The sequence below is a fragment of the Pongo pygmaeus genome, chromosome 14, assembly GCF_028885625.2.
Source record: "Pongo pygmaeus isolate AG05252 chromosome 14, NHGRI_mPonPyg2-v2.0_pri, whole genome shotgun sequence".
NCBI classification, from domain to species: Eukaryota; Metazoa; Chordata; class Mammalia; order Primates; family Hominidae; genus Pongo; species Pongo pygmaeus.
The window spans coordinates 25,951,856-25,974,266 of NC_072387.2; the positions used below are offsets into that span (position 1 = coordinate 25,951,856).

Below are 22,411 nucleotides of genomic sequence, written 5' to 3' on the forward strand. Positions count from 1 at the left end.
TATCATTTTCTAAAGCCAGACTAGCTTTGTTTTAGGTATCTAATAAAGATATGTTCAACAGATTTGTGGCTAAATTGTAAGCAATGTGAATACATAATTTATGTTATCTGTCTTTGGTTTTCTGGTCCCTGTCTCCATTCTCCAAAGGTTAAGAATATCACTTTAGTGTGTATTAAATTTACCCTTAAGAATTATCTAGTAATCTTGTGTATGCCTTTTAAAACATGTAGTATAAATATCTTTTCGCAACTTTTTTTTTCACTTAGTGGTATGTCCTAGCTGTCTTTAAGAGTTAATATAGAAAGATCTCCTTTTTAACTGTCGTGAAGTATTTAATGGCATGGATGTAATACAGCTTGGACATTCTTTTGATGGACAGTCTATTTCCAATTTTTTGCTATTGTAGATAATCCTGCAAGGAATATACTTGCATTTTCTTCGGATTTATGAGTATTTTCTCTAGGGAAGATTCTGAGAATAGGAATTCCTGAGTCAGAGTGTATGCATATTATATATTTTAATAGATAACTGCCAAATTGCCCTCCGTTATTCTTCTATACCAACTGCATTTCCACCACTTCTTCCACATTCTTCCCAACACTATATATTATCAAAAGCTAAATTTAATGTGTTTCCGCTGAAGTATAAGTATCAATTCTTTGTTATAGCTGTTACAAATTATATATATATATGTGTGTGTGTGTATTTTTTTTTGAGATGGAGTCTCGCTCTTGTCACCCAGGCTGGAGTGCAATAGTGCGATCTCTGCTCACTGCAACCTTTACCTCCAGGGTTCAAGCGATTCTCCTGCCTCAGCCTCCCGAGTAGCTGGGATTACAGGTGCCCGCCACCAGGTTGGCTAAGTTTTGTATTTTTAGTAGAGATGGGGTTTCACTATGTTGGCCAGGCTAGTCTCAAACTCCTGACCTCAGGTGATCCGCCCACCTCAGCCTCCCAAAGTGCTGAGATTACAGGCGTTAGCCACTGCGCCCAGCTACAAGTATATATATTTATGGTATCTTTGCTATATAAATTTTTTCATGTAATGGAGAAATCCATTTTATTTTTGTAAGAAATAGGAATAACTATAACAAGAAGTATGCAAGACTTTAATGAAGGAAACTATAAAACAATACCATAGAGGGGCTGGGCGTGGTGGCTTCTGCCTGTAATCTCAGCACTTTGGGAGGCCGAGGCAGGTGGATCTCCTGAGGTCAAGAGTTCAAGACCAGCCTGGCCAACATGGTGAAACCCCGTTTCTACTAAAAGTACAAAAATTAGCTGGGCGTGGTGGTGCACGCCTGTAGTCCCAGCTACTCGAGAGGCTGAGGCAGAAGAATTGCCTGAACCCGGGAGGCAGAGGTTGCAGTGATCCAAGATCATGCCACTGCACTCCAGGCTGGGTGACAGAGCGAAACTCCATCTCAAAAAAAAAAAAAAAACCAAAACCAAACCAAAACAAAAAAAACAGAAAAAAACCCAACACAATACCATAGGGCAAGCTTGTCCAGTCCACGGCCCGCAGGTCCCGTGCTGCCTAGGAGGTCTTTGAGTGTGGCTCAACACAAATTTGTAAACCTTCTTAAAACATTGTGAGGTTTTTTTTTGGATTTTTGTTGTTGTTGTTAGCTCATCAGTTATCATTAGTGTTAGTGTATTTTATGTGTGGCCCAAGACAGTTCTTTCAGTGTGGCCCAGGGAAGCCAAAAGGTTGGATACCCTTACCATAGGGCGTATAAGAAAACTTTAAATGGAAAGATGTGCCAGTGTCTGAAAGGGAAGACTTCCATAATGTAAAAATGTTTAGTTTGTCTCCAGATTAATCTCTTAAATTCAGTGAAATCCTAATCAAATCCCAGTATATTTGCATATGATACCAACTTTAAAAGGTAGAAGAGGGTAAACAGTGAGAAGGAAAACTCACTCTTCTTCCCTCTGATTCATCTACACAATTCTCTTCCCTAGAGGCAAACCACTGTTGTCATTTTCTTGGGTGTTTATCCAGAGATACTGTGTGTGGTGTGTTTATGCATTGTTTTATACCTTGCTGTTTACGCTTAATTTATATGTGTGGTTGATCCTTATTAGCATGTAAGTCCATTTAGAGTTGCTTCATTGTTTCGAAGTGCTGCATGGTGTTTTGTTGTATGTCTTTGTCATCATTAATTTTATCCATTGTGCGTTGAGACATTTGGATTGTTTAAATCTTTTGATTTTACCATGAATATCCTTCTACCTTTTTTTTTTTTTTTTTTGAGACGGAGTCTTGCTCTGTTCCCCAGGCTGGAGTGCAGTGGTGTGATCTTGGCTCTCTGCAATCTCTTCCGGGTTCAAGCAATTCTCCTGCCTCAGCCTCCTGAGTAGCTGAGATTACAGGCGCCCGCCACCACACCCGGCTAATTTTTGTATTTTTAGTAGAGATGGGGTTTCACCATGTTGGCCAGGCTGGTCTCTAACTCCTGACCTCGTGATCCACCTGCCTCAGCCTCCCGAAGTGCTGGGATTACAGGCGTGAGCCACTGTGCCTGGCCTGTTCTTTAAAATATGAGATAATATATCTGTTGGATGGATGCCTAAAAGTGGAATTGCTTGGTCAGAGAAATATTTTTTTAGTTGCCCTCTATAGAGACTGTACCAATTAACAGAATGGGGGTCTTGCTGCATGGGATATTGTTAAGACTTGGTGGGCCTTTGTTAATATAAGAGAAAATTGGTGGCCTTTCAGAATTTAAGTAGTATTTTTGTAGATACATATTTAAGAGTGATTTTTGTGTGTGTGTGAACTGTGTTTATTTTTTGTCATTTATTCTATTTGATTGTTGGTTTATCTCATTGATTGTAGGAGCTCTTTGCCTTCATTTTATTACGATATGACAAAATTTTTCTTTTCATAGGATATCATTGTTTTTGGTATTTTTTCCCCCATATGGTGTCTTCTTTTCTAAAAAATAAAAAAAAAAGTATAGTAACATAAAATTGACCATTTTTTACCATTTTTAAGGGTACACAATTTTGTGACATTAAGTACATTCACAGTTTCTTGTAAAAATCAACATTATCCATTGCCAGAATGTTTTCATCATCCCAAATAGAAACCATACTCATTAGCATTCCTTGTCTCCCCTCCCCGAAGCCCCTGGTAACTTCTGTTCTACCTTCTATATCGAACTACCTCATGAATGGAATCACAATATTTGTCCTTTTGTGTCTGGCCTACTTCACTTAGCATAATGTTTTCAAAGTTCATCTATGTTGTAGTATGTATCAGAGTTTTATTCATTGTTAAAGCTGTATAATATTCCCCTGTATATGTTTACCAACATTTTATTTATCCATTCACTCTTTGTTGGACACTTAGGTTGTTTTCACCTTTTGGCCGTTGTGAAAATGCTTCTGTGATCATTGTTGTACAAGTATCTATTTGAGTCATTGCTTTCAGTTATTTTGGGTTTATATCTCACAGTGAAATTGATGGGTCATAGATTAATATCCACATGTGACTTTGGGGAACCATTAAACTGTTTTCCATGGTGTGGTACCATTTTACATTTTTACCAGCAATACAGAAGAGTTCGAATTTCTGAAGGTCTTTATCAGCACTTTTCTTTTTTTAAAAAACGTTTTCCTCCATTTTTAAAATTTGTGTATGTATGTATGTATGTATATATGTATGTATGTAGAGCTGGAGTCTTGCTATGTTGCCCAGCCTGGTCTTGAACTCCTGGCCTCAATTGATTCTTTCACCTTGGCCTTCCAAAGCATTGGGATTACAGGTGTGAGCACCACCACGCCTGACCTCCTTTTTTAGAAAAATAGCAATCCTAGGCCAGGCACGGTAGCTCATGCCTGTAATCCCAGCACTTTGGGAGGCCGAAGCGGGCAGATCACGAGGTCAAGAAATCGAGACCATCCTGCCCAACATGGTAAAAATTTTTTGTAAAAATACCAAAATTAACTGGGTGTGGTGGCGCGCACCTGTAGTCCCAGCTACTTGGGAGGCTGAGGCAGGAGAATCACTTGAACCTGGGAGGCAGAGGTTGCAGTGAGCCAGGATCATGCCACTGCACTCCAGCCTGGCGACAGAGCGAGACTCCACCTCAAAAAAAAAAAAAACAAAAAGAAAGAAAAATAGCAATCCTAGTGCATGTGAAATGGTACTTTATTTTTTCTCTTTATTTTTTATTTTAAATTGTAAAAAAAAAACAACAACAACATAAAATTTACTATTTTTAACCACTTTTAAGTGTTCAGCTCAATATTGGTCGGTATATTCACATTGTCACACAGGAGATCTCCAGACCTTTTTTATTTTATAAAACCAAAACTCTACCTATTAAACAACAATTCCCCAATTATCTCCTCCTCCAGCCCGTGGTAACCACCGTTTTACTTTCTGTTTATGAATTTGACTACTTTAGATACTTCACATAAGTGGAATCCTGCAGTATTTGTCTTTTTGTGACTGGCTGTTTTCAGGTAGCGTGATGTCCTCGTGGTTCTATGTTATAGCGTGTGTCAGAATTTTCTTCCTTTTAGAAGTCTATTGTATGTATATGTCTTTTAGGTCTGAGTAGTTTATAGTGTTGTTTAAGCCCCTTCCATTTCCTTACTGATCTTCTGTTTGGTGGTTCTATCCATTTTTGGAAGGGTATAATGAAGTCTTCAGCTATTATCATAGAGTTTTGTGTCTATCTCTCCTTTTAATTCTGGTAATTTTTGCTTTAATATATTTTGGTGCTTGGTTGTTAGGTATCTATATGTTAGAACTGCTGTATCTTCTTGCTAGAATGAACCTTTCATCAATATGTAATGTCCTTTGTCTCTTATAACCTTTTTTGATTTAAAGTTAATTTCTGATTAGTATAGCCACTCCAATTCTCATTTGGTTAATATTTGCATATATTAGGTTTTCTATCCTAACAGAAAATAGTACTCAGCTATTCTATATCTTTGTATCTGAAGTGAATCTTTTTCTTTTTCTTTAAATTGAGATGGGATCTCACTTTGTTGCCTAGGTTGGTCTCAAACTCCTGGGCTCAGGTGATCCTCCTGCTTTGGGCTCCCAAAGTGTTGGGATTACAGGCGTGAGCCATGGTGCCCGGCCCTAAAGTGAATCTTTTGTAGACAGCATATAGATGGATCGTGTTTTTAAAAATTCAGTCTGCCAGTGTATCTTTTATTATAATTTAATCCATTTATATCTAAGGTAAGTCTTCATAAGGATTTACCTCTGCCATTTTGCTGTTTTCTGCATGTCTTATGTTTTTTCCTTTCCATTTCTTTTTTTTTTTTTTTTTTTTTTGAGACAGAGTCTCACTTTGTCACCCGGGCTGGAGTGCAGTGGCGCGATCTCGGCTCACTGCAAGCTCCGCCTCCCGGGTTCACGCCATTCTCCTGCCTCAGCCTCCTCAGTAGCTGGGACTACAGGCGTCCGCCACCATGCCTGGCTAATTCTTTTGTATTTTTAGTAGAGACGGGGTTTCACTGTGTTAGCCAGGATGGTCTCGATCTCCTGACCTTGTGGTCCACCCACCTCAGCCTCCCAAAGTGCTGGGATTACAGGCATGAGCCACCGCGCCTGGCCAACCCTTTGCATTTCTTCTATTATTGCTTTTTATGTTAAATTTTTCTCTAGTGTGCCATTTGATTTCCTTCTTTTCTATATATTTTAAAAGTGTTTTTTTTTTTTTTTTTTTGAGACGAGGTCTCGCTCTGTCACCCGGGCTGGAGTGCAGTGGTGCAGTCTCGGCTCACTGCAAGCTCCGCCTCCCGGGTTCATGCCATTCTCCTGCCTCAGCCTCCCGAGTAGCTGTGACTACAGGTGCCCGCCACCACTCCTGGCTAATGTTTTTGTATTTTTAGTAGAGACGGGGTTTCACCGAGTTAGGCAGGATGATCTTGAACTCCTGACCCAGTGATCCTCCCACCTTGGCCTCCCAAAGTTCTGGGATTACAGGCGTGAGCCACTGCGCCCAACCTGAAAGTATTTTTTAAGTGGTTACCTTGGGGATTAAAATAGCCATTATACCCTTCCAAAAATGGATAGAACCACCAAACAGAAGATTAAATTTGTAATAACATATTGCAAATAATTTGGTTTCAGAAGTATACAAACACTCTACTGCTATACTTCTCTGTCCTCTTCCTTTGTGATATTATTGTCATAGATTACATCTGTATATATTGTGTGCTCATTAATATAAATTTAAAATTACTGTTTTTTGGGGTTTTTTTTTGAGACGAAGTTTCGCTCTTGTTGCCCAGGCTGGAGTGCAATGGTGCAATCTTGGCTCACCACAACCTCCGCTTCCTGAGTTCAAGTGATTCTCCTGCCTCACCCGGCCGAGTAGCTGGGATTACAGGCATGTGCCACCACGCCGGCTAATTTTGTATTTTTAGTAGAGATGGGGTTTCTCCATGTTGGTCAGGCTGGTCTCAAACTCCCGACCTCAGGTGATCTGCCTGCCTTGGCCTCCCAAAGTGCTGGGATTACAGGTGTGAGCCACTGCTCCCAGCCTAAAATTACTGTTTTATGCCTTTATCTTTTATATCATATAAAAAAATTAATTATAAACCTAAAGTACGTTACCGCTGACTTTTCTGTTATTTCTTTTCTGTTATCTCTTCACTCATATTCTTTATTTCTTCTTACCATGTTGAGTTACTCTTCAGTGTTTTATCATTTTTGCTGGAAGAACTCTCTTCAGCATTTAATGTCAGGCAGGTCTGCAGGAAATGAACTTCTTTCTGCTTTTGCTTATTTGGAAATATCTTAGTTTCTCCTTATTTTTGGAGGGATTTTTTGCTGCATATAGAATTCTTGGCTGACAGATTTTTTTTTTTTCCCCTCTCTTTCTATTAACACTTTAAATATGTCATCCCACTGACTTCTGGCTTCTATAGTTTCTGATGAAAAATATGCTGATAATGATAATCTAGATAATCTAATGAGGATCCCTTGAACCAGATGAGTCTCTTCTCTCTTGCTGCTTTCAAAATTTCTGCTCTCTTTGAGGTCCACAATGTGTCTAGACATGGATATCTTTGAGTTTATCCTGCTTTTGGAGTTCATTGAGCTTCTTGGATATGTAGATTTATCATCATCATATTAGGGCAGTTTTCAGCCATTGTTTCTTCAAATGTTTTGTTAACTTTGGAAATCTGATTCTCCCAGTCTTTATAGATCGCAGATTTTTTACTTGTTGAGGGATAGAGCTGTTCACGTGACTTTTTCTGCACTTTTTTTTTTTTTTTGCCCAGTTTATGTTTCTTGTTTGTAGGCACTGGAGTTTCTGTTCCATTATCTCTGTGGTGAGGTAGTGACCTGACAACAATTTCCTTAAATATCTGCATAGAAAAGAGAAAACGATCATGTCTCAGTAAATCTGTGATAGATGCTACAGGGAAAGCTGCTCCTGCCCAGAAGGCTGAAACCAAGGAAGTGTCTGCTCCAGACCAGCCCAAACACACAATCCCAAATTTTGGTAAAAGTTCCTGTCAGCCCTGTGTACAGCCAGCTGTGCCAAGAACATAGTATGATATTCCCAAAGCTCAGTTGGGATGAGGAATGAGGGATAGTGGTTTGTACTATTAACTTATGAATGATCACCAGCCTCTCCCCGCATTGCTCCTGTATTTGTTTTAGGTGTACAGTCAGGTTCTAGAGATCCAAAGTAGTTGGTTCCAGTCATTTTTTCCCTCTCAGTGGTTGCCTGGGTGGAAGTACTCATACCTAGAACTTCTTGCCACACCATTTCGCCTAAAGTCACTGTCTTCATCTGTATTTTTTCTTTTTTAAAAATTTGTTATTTCATCTGTTTTTTTATGTCAGATTTACGAGGATCTTGTAACTTTAAAATTATAAAAATAAATTTGGTATTCTTGTAATTTATTTTTACATTAAATTTTTTATTAAATAATTTTTAAATTTAAGACTTTATCTTGTATTAACGTTTATGTATGATGAGGAGTAGGTGGCTCCCCAAATTTTTATTTTTATATTGAAATTTCTTTTCGGTGTGAGACAAGAATTCAAAGTAATATTTCTCAGTTGCTTCCCAGTTGTTTTATACTACTTTTCTGAAAAATTTATATACCCTATTGAAATTTCATTGTATACTAAATTCCTTGATATATTGGGTCTATTTCAGACTTTTTTTGTCTGTCTGGTCCATCTTTTCTTATTCCCTACCTCACTGTTTTATTTATTGTAGCTTCATAATATGCTAGTTTCTTCTGTTACTCATCTCTTTTTAGAATTTCCTGTTCTTGGCTGGGCGTCATAGCTCACGCTTATAATCCCAGCACTTTGGGATGCCAAGGCAGGCAGATCACTTGAGGTCAGGAGTTGGAGACCAGCCTGGCCAACATGGTGAAACCCTGTCTCTACTAAAAATACAAAAAGTTAGCTGGGCATGGTGGCGGGTGCCTGTAATCCTAGCTACTTGGGAGGCTGAGGGACAAGAATCACTTGAACCCAGGAGGTGAAGTTTGCAGTGAGTCGAGATTGTGCCACTGCGCTCCAGCCTGGGTGACAGAGCGAGACTCTGTCTCAAAAAAAAAAAAAAAAAAAAAGAATTTTCCTGTTCTTGATTATTTTTCCATATAAATTTGAGAATCAGTTTATCTAATTAAAAATTCTGTTAGTATTTTTATTGGGATCAAAGTAAGTTTGCAGATAATTTAGGGAAAATTGATATCTTTATGTTATTGAATCTTGCTTTGGAATTAGGTTTGTTTTTGTTGGTATTAGTACCGTGATGAATTCACGGATTTAAGCATATTTGAGGCCGGGCATGGTGGCTCATGCCTGTAATCCCAGTGCTTTGAGAGGCTGAGGTGGGAAGATCACTTAGGGCCAGGAGTTCAAGACTAGCCTGAGCAACATAGGGAGCCCTCATCTCTATAAGAAATAAAACAATTAGCTAGGCATGGCGGCACATTCCTGTAGCTCTAGCTTCTCAGGAGGCTGAGATGGGAGAATCACTTGAGTCCAGAAGTTCAAGGCTGCAGTGAGCTGTGATGATGCCATTGCATTCCAGCCGGGGTTGCCAGTGAGACCCTGCCTCTAAAAAACAGAAAAACAAGAAAAGCAAAAAACAAAAACAAAACAAACCCCAAACCACATATTTGATGTGTTTTAATTAATTGCAGTGATTTTTATTCATGTTCAAATTGTCCTATCTTTGGCCAGGTGGAGCCTATTCATATTGGCTGTGGAGTCCTTTTAACTCCATTAGTCTTCAGTAGCTTTCTTGCTATCTACTATAAGCAAGTGTTTTGGGCTAATCTTATACATTTCCTGCCTCTGACCTGCAATATACCATTTCTCCAAGGAGCCCTGGTTTCAGTAGGTGGGAAATGGTATTTTCATCTATTGGGTTTTAAGTTTCTGCACTCATATTTTTAACATGGAGGAGTACCTTTTTCCTCCTGTAAATACGAATTTTTTCCTAGCATTCTGTTCATTTTTGTGGATATCTTTTCTTATCTCTCTGAATATATTATTTTCTTAAAATGTTTTTTCCCCTTAGATAGTTACCGTTTCTACCAACTTGAGTTTTTCATCCCATTTGTTTTCATCAATCTTTCATATCTTTACTCAGCTGTCAGGTAGTCCTTGGTTGTCTGTTCGTGGTTAAGAACGCACGTCTAAAAGCTGTGTGGACACTCTAAGCCGTTGAGGGTCACAGTACACTGTTGATGTCACACTTCATTAAGGGATGATCTGGGTGGATGTTTGTTGGGAAATCTCCATTCTTGGGTATCTTTTTATGAAATCATGTTTCCAGAAAGAGCCTTCCAATTTCCTGAATGGGGAGATGTGTGACTTGCAGTTTTAGGTGGAGGTTAGGTCTCAGCACCAGTACTGAGTATGTATCAGTTTATTTTATACCTCAGATTCAACTGAAATAAAGGTTTTGCCCCTGAACTGTGCCTTATATCTTCCTGTCCAAAGTCAATCTTGTACTTTCTCCACAGATTAAACTTGTGGATTTATTTGGATGGGAAAGGAAATGTAGGTTCTAATTGCTTTTCGGTAGTTTTCACTGAGTTGTCTATTAGCTGTCTTTTTTTTTTTTTTTTTTTTTGGAGACAGAGTCTCGCTCTGTCACTTAGACTGGAGTGCAGTGGCCTGATCTCGGTTCACTGCTACCTCCGCCTCCCAGGTTCAGGTGATTCTTATGCCTCAGCCTCCTGAGTAGCTGAGATTACAGGCGTGCACCACCATGCCTGGCTAATTCTTGTATTTTTAGTAGAGATGGGGTTTCACCATGTTGGCCAGACTGGTCTTGAACTCCTGACCTAAAGTGATCTACCTGCCTCGGCCTCCCAAACATTAGCTGCCCTAAGTACATCATCCCTTTTGGAGAAGAGATGCTGCTATTAGGTTGGTGCAAAAGTAATTGCAGTTTTTGCCATTACTTTCAGTGGTTCCTGAACCTGTTGAGTATTCTATTTTGAACTGTTGCCTCATTCCTCTGGAAATTGTTATGTTGATGAAGATACTTCCTACCTTGACAAGTGAATGTTAACTGCAGTTTCATTTGTAATTTGTTCATTTCAAGACTTTGCTTCCTGTAGGTTCAGTGTTTACCTTTTTCAGGCCTGCTAAGTCAGATACAACTAATCCATGCTTATCTGCCTTCCCTCTTCCAAAATTTTAGTGCACTTGAATTCTCTCCTATCTCCCCTTCCTTGTAGGTTTGTCCTTTTTTTTTAAAAAAAAAAAAAACCTTATTTTAGGTTTAGTTGACCTTTGGATGGAAGCAAAATTTTATGGCCGTTCAGTTGACTGATTTCTACATATTAATTTGTTATGTAGATACAATTATTTTACTATATAAACTCACTGTCTATAATAGTTTTTCAGGTAAATCTTTTGGGTCTTTGAGGGTAAAGAATTGTATAATTTGTATATAATATTTCCCCCACTTTCACTTTTTTTTTTTTGAGATGGAGTCTCATTCTGTCGCCCATGTTGGAGTGCAGTGGCACAATCTTGGCTCACTGCAACCTTTGCCTCCCATGTTTAAGCAATTCTCCTGCCTCAGCCTCTGGAATAGCTGGAATTACAGGCGTGTGCCACTATGGCACGGCTAATTTTTGTAGAGATGTAATTTTTAATAGAGATGAGGTTTTGCTGTGTTGGCCAGGCTGGTCTCAAACTCCTGACCTCAGATGATCCGCCTACCTCGGCCTCCCAAAGTGCTGGGATTACAGGCATGAGCCGCTGTGCCTGGCCTCACATTTTTATATTTCTTCATTTCTTTTTTGTGTAATCACATTGGCTGTTACTTCTATAACAGTGCTATATGGTAATAGTAGAAGAATGTTCTTGTCTTATTCTTGACTTTAATGATAATGCTTTTAATAATTCTTCCTATAATTCCTTCTTCCTATTTTATTAGGAATTTTTATTTTTTATTATTTTTTTCTTTTTTGAGATAGAGTCTCACTCTCTTGCCCAGGCTAGTGTGCAGTGGTGCAATCTTAGCTCACTGCAGCCTCGACCTCCTGGGCTCAAGTGATCCTCCCGCCTCAGTCCCATAAGTAGCTGGGACCACAGGCGTGCATCACTATGCCCATCTGATTTTCTTATTTTTTGTAGAGTCGGGGTTTCTCCATGTTGCCCAGGCTGGTCTCCAACTGCGGGCTCAATAGATCTGCCCGCCATGGCATCCGAAAGTGCTGGGATTACAGGCGTGAGCCACTGTGCCCGGCCAGGAATTTTTATTCTTAACATTTTAAATTTGTCATATTAACTCAGAACTATTATAAGTGCCATGAATACATACTGACTTATAATACTCTTTGCTGTAAAAAAGAGTTCACTTTAGCTTTCTTTGTAATTCTTTAACGATACTTAGAAAGCGTTTAGATAGGCTTGTAAGGGAGAAGATGATAAATACTTTTGTTGAAGCACTTTGAAGTGCTTTTTGTGATTTTGTTTTTTGAAGGTTCATCAGCCTTTTTCAGCAAGTACTAATATTTTCTTGATACTAATATATGAACATTTATATTTTAACTATCACCTTTTCGTTGTTTTTTCGTGACAACATCAACTGTTGTGTTAATTCTCACCGAATCAAAATAAAGACCAAATAGAACTGAAAGCATTTATGATTTATAATGTGGAGTATCACAAGGCAGCTTAAAAATTAATTGGAAACTTACTGAAATTCTGAGGTACAAGCACCAGTTGTCTGGTAATTGTTTAGGAGTTAGGTAAGTATTTAGGAGTGTGCTAAGTGGTTTTCACATCCAGTTATACCTTCGAATTAGAAGAAAAGCCATGTGAACTATTTTTATACCATTTACTGTAGTAAAATGGAAACTCAGATAAGTTATTTGTTTAGTCTTAAATAGCTGGTTAGAATTGACTGGAGGTAGAAGAGTGGCGGCTACATGGAGTAGATTTTACTTTGATAATGGAGAAGTGGTCAACTTCTAATTGGATTGTCTTTCTTTAAAGGACTAAGTAGATGTTTTCTGGTTGAAACATTATTTCTATGATATGTAGAAGTGACCAATATTATTTACGGTCTATGATTTTAAGATAACTGTCATAGTTGAATGGTTATTCTGTTTCGAGAAGTAGATTGCTGCAGGGATCTAACTGTGGTAAATAAAGACCTATTTTAGGCTGCACTATTTTCTTCTAAGGAGACCGAATTGACACATAGCAGCCACCAGAGGGAACTGTGAAATCAGTTCTAGCTTTTCTGCCCCAGAAGTGGTTTTATTCTGTTTTAAGTATGCCAAAACAAAGGAGCCAAATAACTTATATATTAAAAGCCTACACATTTTATAACATCTGTAGATTTGGGCTGAGCTGTTATCTCATTTCTGTGAAAATCATTATGTTGATCAGGTACTTCCCTTATGACAAGTGAATGTTAACCACAAATTCAGCTTCGTTGTGTTTTTTGTTGTTGTTGAGACGGGGTTTCACTCTGTTGCCCAGGCTAGAGTGTAGTGGCATGATATCTGCTATCTGCTTACAGCAACCTCTGCTTCCCTGGCTCAAGCGATCCTCTCACCTCAGCCCCCGAAGTAGCTGGGACTACAGACGTGCACCACCACGCCCAGCTAATTTTTGTATTTTTTGTAGAGTCAGGATTTCACTCAGTCACCAGGGCTGGTCTCTAACTCCTAGACACAAGTGATCTGCCTGCCTCTGTCTCCTAAAGTACTGGGATTACAGGTGTGAGCTACCATGCCTGGCCCCATTCATTGTTTTTTAAATCCCATTGTAGGTTGGTACTTCGGGCTTGCTGTTTCTTTTGAAGCTGTGTATTTTGAATATTGATTTGGTTATTTTATTGAATGGTTGTGTTTGTTTTTTTTTAAATAAGAGCTGTGGCCGGGCACAGTGGCGCCTGTAATCCCAGATACTCAGGAGGCTGAGGCAGAGAATTGCTTGAATCCAGGAGACAGAGGTTGCAGTGAGCCGAGATCATGCCACAGCACTCCAGCCTGGGCGACAGGGCGAGACTTGGTCTCAAAAAGGAAAAAAAAAAAGAAAAATTTGGCTGGGCGTGGTGGCATGTGCCTGTAGTCCCAGCTACTCGGGAGGCTGAGGCACAAGAATTACTTGAACCCTGGAGGCGGAGGTTGCAGTGAACTGAGATTGCACCACTGCATTACAGCCTGGGCAACAGAGTAAGACTCTGTCTCAAAAAAAAAAAAAAAATAAATAAATAAATAAAGCCAGGTGTGATGGCGTGTGCCTATAAATCCCAGCTACTCAGGAGGTTGAGGGAGGCAGGTTGCTTGAGCTTGGGAGTTCGAGACCAGGCCAGGGCAACATGGCAAAACCCTGTCTCTGCCAAAAAAAATACAAAAAAAATCAGCCTGGCGTGTGGCGTGTGCCTGTGGTCCCAGTTACTCAGGAGTCTGAGACAGGAGGATCCCTTGAGTCCAGGAGTTGGAGGTTGCAGTGTTGCAGTGAGCCTAGATCGCACCACTGCACTCCAGCCTAGGCAATAGAGCCAGACTCTTTCTCAAAAAAAAAAAAAAAAAAAAAAGGATAATTCTGTTTAAAAGCTTAACCCAGCACACATCTATAGTCCTAGCTACACAGGCAGGAGAATCACTTGAGCCCAGGAGTCCAGCATGGGCAACATAGAAAGATCGCCATCTCAGAAAAAACAAACAAAAACAAAGCAAAAAAAAGAGGGGTGATTATTTACTTTACCCAAAGACCTATAAATTACTACTTCATATCCTAAGACTTTATTTCAGAAATTAAAATATAAACATCATTACTCTAAGACAGTTCCTTAATAGGGAAAGCTTGTTTATAGCAAAAATAAGATATACTAAGGAGAAAGTTTCAGATAAGTCCTTTAGTTACTTTTAAATAAATTTGAAAAAACAAAATTTTTAACATTTCTATTACAGAAAGTTTTAAAAATTGAAATATACTGGATAACATTTTCATTCAAAATTGTCATAACTAATTCAATTAAAATTTTTTAAATACAAGTACTGTCATCAGTAATAACTAACATTCTTTTAATGGTTATTGTGGACCAAATATTCATGTCAAACACTATAGCAGCCCCTTGAAGTAGAATCATTATTATATCACTTGTACAGATTAAAAAAAAATCCTCAGCGGGGCACGGTGGCTCACACCTGTAATCCCAGCACTTTGGAAGCCCAAGGCAGGTGGATCACTTGAGGTCAGGAGTTCGAGACCAGTCTGGCCAACATGGTGAAACCCCGTCTCTACTAAAAATACAAAAAAGTTAGCCGGGCATGGTGGCTCATGCCTGTAATCCCAGCTACTCAGGAGGCTGAGGCAGGAAAATTGCTTGAACCTGTGAGGTGGAGGTTGCAGTGAGCTGTGATCGTGCCACTGCACTCCAGCCTGCAGCCTGGGCAAGAGAGCAAGGCTCCGTCTCAAAAAAAAAATAAAATAAAATAAAATAAAATAAAATCCTCAACAGGTAAGTAAGCTGCTTAAAACCACAGCAAGAAAATGGCAGAGGTCAGGATTTAAATATTCATAGCTATTAAGCAAAATGAAATTAAATATTAATAATGTAAATAAACAATGCAGCTCTTATTTTTTTTTCTTGAGACAGAGTCTCTCACCGTTGCCCAGGCTGGAGTGCAGTGGCGCAATCTCAGCTCACTGCAGACTCCACCTCCTAGGTTCAAGCTATTCTCCTGCCTCAGCCTCCCGAGTAGCTGGGATTAAAGGCGCCTGTCACCACGCCTGGCTAATTTTTTGTATTTTTGGTAGACATGGGGTTTCACTGTTTTGGCCAGGCTGGTCTCAAACTCCTGACCTCGTGATCCGCCCACCTGGGCCTCCCAAAGTGCTGGGATTACAGGCGTGAGCCACTGCACCCGAGCCCCCTGCTACTTTTGTGTGTGTGTGTGTGTGTGTATATATATATATATATATATATGTAGGAAAGATGGGTTTTTGTCATATTGGCCAGGCTGGTCTCGAACTCCTGAGCTCAGACAATCTGCTCGCCTCAGCCTCTCAAAGTGCTAGGGTTACGGGCGTGAGCCACCGTGCCCAGCCTAATTTTTGTATTTTAGTAGAGACAGGGTTTCACCATGTTGCCCAGGTTGGGCTTGAACTCCAGAGCTCAAACAATCTTCTTGCCTCAGCCTCCCAAAGTGTTGGGATTACAGGCGTGAGCCACTGCTCTCAGCCCATTTTCTTTAAAGCAGTGATAAATGTATCTTTTGACATTTTTCAGTCGCAGCATGTCTTTCATCTGACAGCAGATAGACACACAGCTCTTTCATTGAGAGGAATAGAGACTGGTTTTGAAACCGAGCTCTGTGTATAGTTGTGAATCCTTTACTGTCTTGGGACCTTGGGCAGTTTTAATTAATGTGTGAGCTGCTGTTTTATTATAGAAAAAAATTCTGTTTTTTTAACTCAAAGGGGTTGTCACAGTTACGTGAGAATAAAATAAGACCTTGGTATTCTGTAAAATACTGTATGTTTTTGAAAATATTTCATTTTCTTACTTTGTTGAGTGGTGGAACAGTGCCCTTCTGACACTAGAACTTGGTTTATGGTCAGAGAATAATACAGCATATATAAACTAAAGGGCTAGAGTGTATACTTGGATAGCTAAATAATGCTATTACTTAAAAATAACTTTGATAGTTAAAGTGAACATAATTGGCTTTGGTTTCTGATCTTTCCACAAATATTTGGGACAATTGTCTACTCTGTGCTCAAGCATTGTGTTAGGTCTTAGAGAGTCAGTGAAAAGACAAGTTATGGCTGGGCATGGTGGCTCACACCTGTAATTCCAGCACTTTGGGAGGCTGAGGTGGGTGGATCACGAGGTCAAGAGATGGAGACCATCCTGGCCAACATGGTGAAACCCCGTCTCTACTAAAAATACAAAAAATTAGCTGGGCGTGGTGGCGCATGCCTGTGGTACCTGCTACTCAGGAGGCTGAGGCAGGAGAAGTGCTTGAACCCAGGAGGTGCAGGTTGCGGTGAGCCAAGATCGATCACGCCACTGCACTCCAGCCTGGGTGACAGAGACTCCATTTCAAAAAAAAAAAAAGAAAAGAAAAGACAAATTAATGATTCATTAAAAAGTAAGTATACCCATATTTGATGTCTGTGAAAAGTGCTTATTCTGCATCTCTTTTTGTATCTGGAGATTGCATCTTTGACTAGAATTTTGTCAACTGTATATCATCTTCCGCTACTGACTCCTTTTCCTTCCTTTATTCAGTCAGGTGCTTAGCTGCATGAAACTCTAGATTAAAGCAGAAAACAAAGTGCATCTGATTGACCACTCACCCTCCCCTGCCTAAACTTCTGCCCTTCCTAGCAAACTACTTCTGTCAGTATGATGTGATCCTCTCAGGAGTTTTTTTCCCCCATGAATTTATGTACAAATATATATACTTCAGGGAAAATAGCGTATATATAGGTTTTTGGGATATGCATAACATCACAGTAGTAATTTTCTTTGTGTTCTATAACTTTCTAATTTTTAATTTTTGTGGGTACTTTGTAGGTGTTTTTGTGGGTACACTGTAGGTGTATTTATGAGTTATATGAGATTGTTTTTGTTTTTGTTTTGGAGACAGAGTCTCACGCCATCACCCAGGCTGGAGTGCAGTGGTGCAGTCTCCGCTCCCTGCAACCTCCATGTCCCAGGTTCAAGCGATTTTCATGCCTCAGCCTCCTGAGTAGCTGGAATTACAGGTGCATGCTACCATGCCCAGCTAATTTTTGTATTTTTAGTAGAGATGGGGTTTCACCATGTTGGCCAGACTGGTCTCTAACTGCAGACCTCAAGTGATCTGCCTGCCTCAGCCTCTGCCCGTCTACATGAGATGTTTTGATACAGACATGCATTGTGTGATAATCACATCATGGAGAATGGAATATCCCTTCAACTATTTATCCTTTGTGTGGCAAATAATCCAGTTATACTCTTATTTTAAAATGTACAATTAGATTATTATTGACTATAGTCACCCTGTTCTGCTATCAAATAATAGGTCTTATTCTATTTTTTTGTGCCCATTAACCCACACCTCGCCACTACCCTTCTCAGCCTTTGCTAAGCATCCTTCTACTCTATCTCCATGAGTGTTCTGTAACTTTTAAAACTCATCAGTATACCTTGTAGATTTTTTTTCATGTCAGTAAGAGATCTTGCTTTTAAAATACCCTAATCTGTTCACTTTTTCTCATCTCCCATCACCACCCTTTTTCAGCCACTGTCATCTCTCACTTGCACCATTTCAATGGCCATCTAGTTTGTTTCTTTGCTTCCAGTTTTTCCCTCTTGTTCCCACATAGCAGCCACAGTCATCTATTTAAAACCTGAGATTGTATCACCTCTTTGCTGAAAACATGGCAATGTTTCCTGTTCCAGTAAAATCCAAACTTTCACCTTTAGTTAGAATTAATGCTTTCTAAGCTTAGGCGGGGCTGTTTACCTGTTTTGATTACTGATTTTTCCCATGTGCCTAGAAAGTATCTTGTGCATACTAGGTGCTCTGTAAATCTGTTAAATGTAATTAATGAATTAGCTAGTTGGCCTTGATGTGTTATTCTCTGCCTGTTTATCTCATTTTATCCTCCTCTTTGCTTCCTACTTTGATCTGCCACATTGGCTTTATTCTGCTGCTTGGATTGGCCAACTTCATTCCCTCTAGGCTTTGTAGAAGCTGTTTTCTTTGCCTGGAATATCCTGGCCCCAGTTTTCTCACAGCTGAATCTTATCATTTCGTATTTCAGTGTAAATGTCACTTGCTTAAAGAAATGTTCTCTGATCACCAAACTAGTTATCTCTTCACCTTCTGTTATTCTGTTTAAAAATTTTTTAATTTAGTTTTAAAAAAAAGTGATAAATCATGTGGCCCAAAATTAAGAAAATGCTACGAGACGTACAGTGAAAAATGCCTCTACCACTGTCATCTGTAAATCAAAGCAATACATATTAGTCTCTTTTTTATCCTTTCAGAGGCTCTTTAAATGAAGTGTTTTTAAACCAGCCTTTAAGAACTATATAGCCAGTACCTCCTCATCTTTTCAGATAATACACTATGAAAATTAGGCCAAACCACTGTATATAAGCCACTTCAACTTCCTTTTCATCCTATCTACAATTTAATCTATAGTCTATACTTGCCCTTCAGTTTTACCTCTTCTAGTTGGTTTCCCTTGCATTTTGCCCCCCAAGTTTGATCTGTGAGATCAAAATGGTTCTTGTTCAGAATTAGTGATATTACCACTTGAGCCCATGATCTGTCTCATCTCCATTTGCTCAGTAACTTTGTTCTAGAACTTTTCTCTGTGTGTGTGTGTGTGTGTGTGTGTGTGTGTGTATGTATGTATGTATATGTATGTGTTTTCTTTTGAGACAGGGTTTACTCTGTTGCCCAGGCAGAAATATAGTGACACAATCATAGCTCACTGCAACCTCGAACTCCTGGGGTCAAGTGATCCTCCTGCCTCAGCCTCCTAAGTAGCCAGGACTACAGATGTGCGCCACCATGACTGGCTGATTTTTAAATTTTAGTATTTAGTAGGTTTGAGGTCTTGTTATGTTGCTCAGGCTGGTCTCAAACTCCTGGGCTCAAGCAGTCCTCCCACCTCAGCCTCCCAAAATGCTAGGATTATAGGTATGAGCCATTGTGTCTGGCCTGAGGTTATCTTCTTAACTCTGCTATTTTCTTTGACTTCAGCACAACCTGGCATATAGGAGGTGCTTAGAAAATATTAATTGAATATAGCAGAATGATGAGTTTTGAACTCTTGAATTTTAGAGACCTGGGTATTCAACCTAGCTGTGTGACTTGGACAAGAGAGTTAGCATCTGTAAGCCAGAATTTCTTTTCTTTTCTTTTTTCATTTTTTCATTTTGAGACAGGGTCTCACTCTGTAGCTCAGGCTGGAGCGCAGGGGCACAATCATGGCTGGCTTCAGCCTCAAACTCCCGGCCTCAGATGATTCTCCTCTTCAGCCTCCTGAGTAGCTGGGACTGCAGGCATGTGCTACCACGCCTGGCTAATTTTTGTATTTTTTGTAGAGATGGGGTTTTTTCGTGTTGCCCAGGCTGGTCTCAAACTCGTGGGCTCAAGTGATCTGCCCACCTCAGCCTCCCAATGGTCACACTGCCTTCTCTTTTACTTGTAGTTTCCCTTTGCATGTCTTTTATAAGGGTACTTGTGGGTGCATTTGTGACCCACCCAGGTAATCCCATATAATCTCACTTGAAAATCCTTAACGTTAATCATATCTGCAAAGTTCCTTTTTCCATGTAAGGTAACGTTGTAGGTTCCAGGAATGGGGACCTGATGTCTTTGGTGACCTTTATTCAGCCTGCTACTGGGATATAAAGCACACAGTATAGTGCCTGGCAAAAAAAAGAATTTATGCTTTCTGGATAGGGTCAAGAAAGATTAAGATTTTCAGGAAGATTTGATTGTAGAATTAATGGGAGCCAGAGAATATGAGAAAAGTGGGTTAAAAAAAGATGAGATGGCCAGGCACAATGGCCCATGCCTGTAATCCCAGCACTTTGGGAGGCTGAGGCCAAGTTCAGGGGATCTCTTGAGCCTAGGAATTTTGAGACCAGCCAGGGCAACATAGTGAGACCTCGTCTCTACCAAAAAAAATAAAATAAAATAAATTAGCCAGGTGTGGTGGCGATGGCCTGTAGTCCCAGCTACTTGGAGGTGGGAGGATCGCCTTAACCTGGGAGGTCGAGGCTGTAGTGAGCCATGATCACAACGCTGCACTCCAGGCTGGGTGACAGAACGAGACCCTGTCCTTCCCCACCCCCCAAAAAAGATAAGGTAAGGGAAAGGATTATGTGATGCAGTGAATAAATGGGATAAGTGTATAATGAAGTAATTATTTTTTGTCAGATTTTGATTTTTTTTTTCTTGTTCAGATGTGTGGGAGGATTTATCCATATTTTTAGTGTTAAATTTTATGGAGTAAATAGTGTACCCCTGAAAGGAGGTGGTGGTGGTGGTAGGAATATATTGCATGTGATTACCATGAATATATTGCATATGATTAATTATCCAATAAAAATTGGATAATTGCCTTCCATGTTATCCTGCAAAAGTTAACATGTAAACTATATGAAATGATTAATGAATAGATATCACATATTTTCCTGAATGTTAGACAAGAATCACTTCATTTAGAATAAAAATAAAATAAAAGTACCCTTTAAATCAATGGTTTCAGTTAGAGTAACATGAAAAGTCATACTGACATTTTAATTCTTTTTTCTATTTTCCTAACAGGTTCTTTGGCATGGACACAAGTTCAGTGGGAGGATTAGAATTGACTGATCAGACTCCTGTTTTATTAGGGAGTACGGCCATGGCAACTAGTCTCACGAATGTAGGAAACTCATTTAGTGGTCCAGCTAATCCTTTAGTGTCTAGATCTAATAAGTTTCAGAACTCGTCAGTGGAAGATGATGATGATGTTGTTTTTATCGAACCTGTACAACCTCCCCCACCTTCTGTACCAGTGGTAGCTGATCAAAGAACCATAACATTTACATCATCAAAAAATGAAGAACTACAAGGAAATGATTCCAAAATTACTCCTTCCTCAAAAGAGTTGGCATCTCAGAAGGGAAGTGTAAGTGAGACAATTGTCATTGATGATGAAGAGGACATGGAAACAAATCAAGGGCAAGAGAAAAATTCCTCCAATTTTATTGAACGAAGACCTCCTGAGACTAAAAACAGAACCAATGATGTGGATTTCTCCACTTCCAGTTTTTCAAGAAGTAAGGTAAATGCAGGAATGGGTAATAGTGGTATCACCACAGAACCAGACTCTGAAATTCAGATTGCTAATGTTACAACTTTAGAAACAGGTGTAAGCTCTGTGAATGATGGCCAATTAGAAAATACTGACGGGCGAGATATGAACTTAATGATTACACATGTAACATCACTGCAGAATACCAACTTGGGAGATGTCTCTAACGGACTGCAGTCAAGTAATTTTGGTGTTAATATACAAACATACACCCCATCTTTAACTTCACAGACCAAGACTGGAGTAGGACCTTTTAATCCTGGTAGAATGAATGTGGCAGGAGACGTTTTTCAGAATGGAGAATCTGCAACTCATCATAATCCTGGTAAGCAGTAAGAGATACTCTACTTCATGTAAATGAATTTAAACTTTCGGCTGCTGCTTTTTTCATTGTAGTAACTGGTATTACCTTGTTTAGTTTCATCATGTGAAATATGTGAATTATATTGAATTTTATCTTAAGTTTGGAATTTTAATAAGAATTGTAAAACCGTGTATAGTATTTTTCTGTGGATTACTAAAAAGTTAATCATAAAGTAACTTTATATTTAAAGAATTTAAGAAAAAAATACTCTTTACATTCATCACCAAAGTCTGATAATTTGGCCGGGCACGGCGGCTCACACCTGTAATCCCACCACTTTGGGAGGCCAAGGTGGGTGGATTGCTTGAGCCCAGGAGTTTGAGACCAGTCTAGGCCACATAGCGAGATGCTATCTCTAAATTTAAAAAGCAAAACAAACAAAAGAATGAAGTGTGATAATTTAATATCTTGTTTGTCATGTATTTTTGCTAATAGAATTTTTACTAGTGTTTTAGTATATAAATTAGAGAACCAAAAGATTAATATAATAGCACACTTAAAGAACAGTTTAATATTGTACAGTAGTTGCATTTAGATTTTTTTTTGAGATAGAGTCTTGCTCTGTCACCCAGGCTGGAGTGCAGTGGCGCGATCTTGGCTCACTGCAATCTCCGCCTCCTGTGTTCAAGCGATTCTCCTCCCTCAGCCTTTCAAGCAGCTGGGATTATAGGCGTCCACCACCATGCATGGCTAATTTTTGTATTTTGTATGGGGTTTTATCATGTTGGTCAGGC

General features: G+C 39.4%; 1 protein-coding gene across 8 annotated transcripts in view; it reads left to right on the forward strand.

The window, feature by feature from the left end:
• Window positions 1–22,411, forward strand: part of ZMYM2 (zinc finger MYM-type containing 2) — a 128,067-nt gene that overhangs the window by 13,537 nt on the left and 92,119 nt on the right. For 5 of the 8 annotated variants that reach the window (XM_063650560.1, XM_063650561.1, XM_054447233.2 and 2 more), the window contains exons 3-4: window positions 20,782–21,283; window positions 21,545–21,638. In XM_063650560.1, the coding sequence (XP_063506630.1) occupies window positions 20,792–21,283; window positions 21,545–21,638 (586 nt within the window). In that variant the 5' untranslated portion in view covers window positions 20,782–20,791. Of the gene's footprint in view, window positions 1–20,781; window positions 21,639–22,411 lie in introns of all 8 variants that reach the window. The other 3 variants (XM_063650558.1, XM_054447228.2, XM_054447229.2) reach the window with 1 other exon arrangement.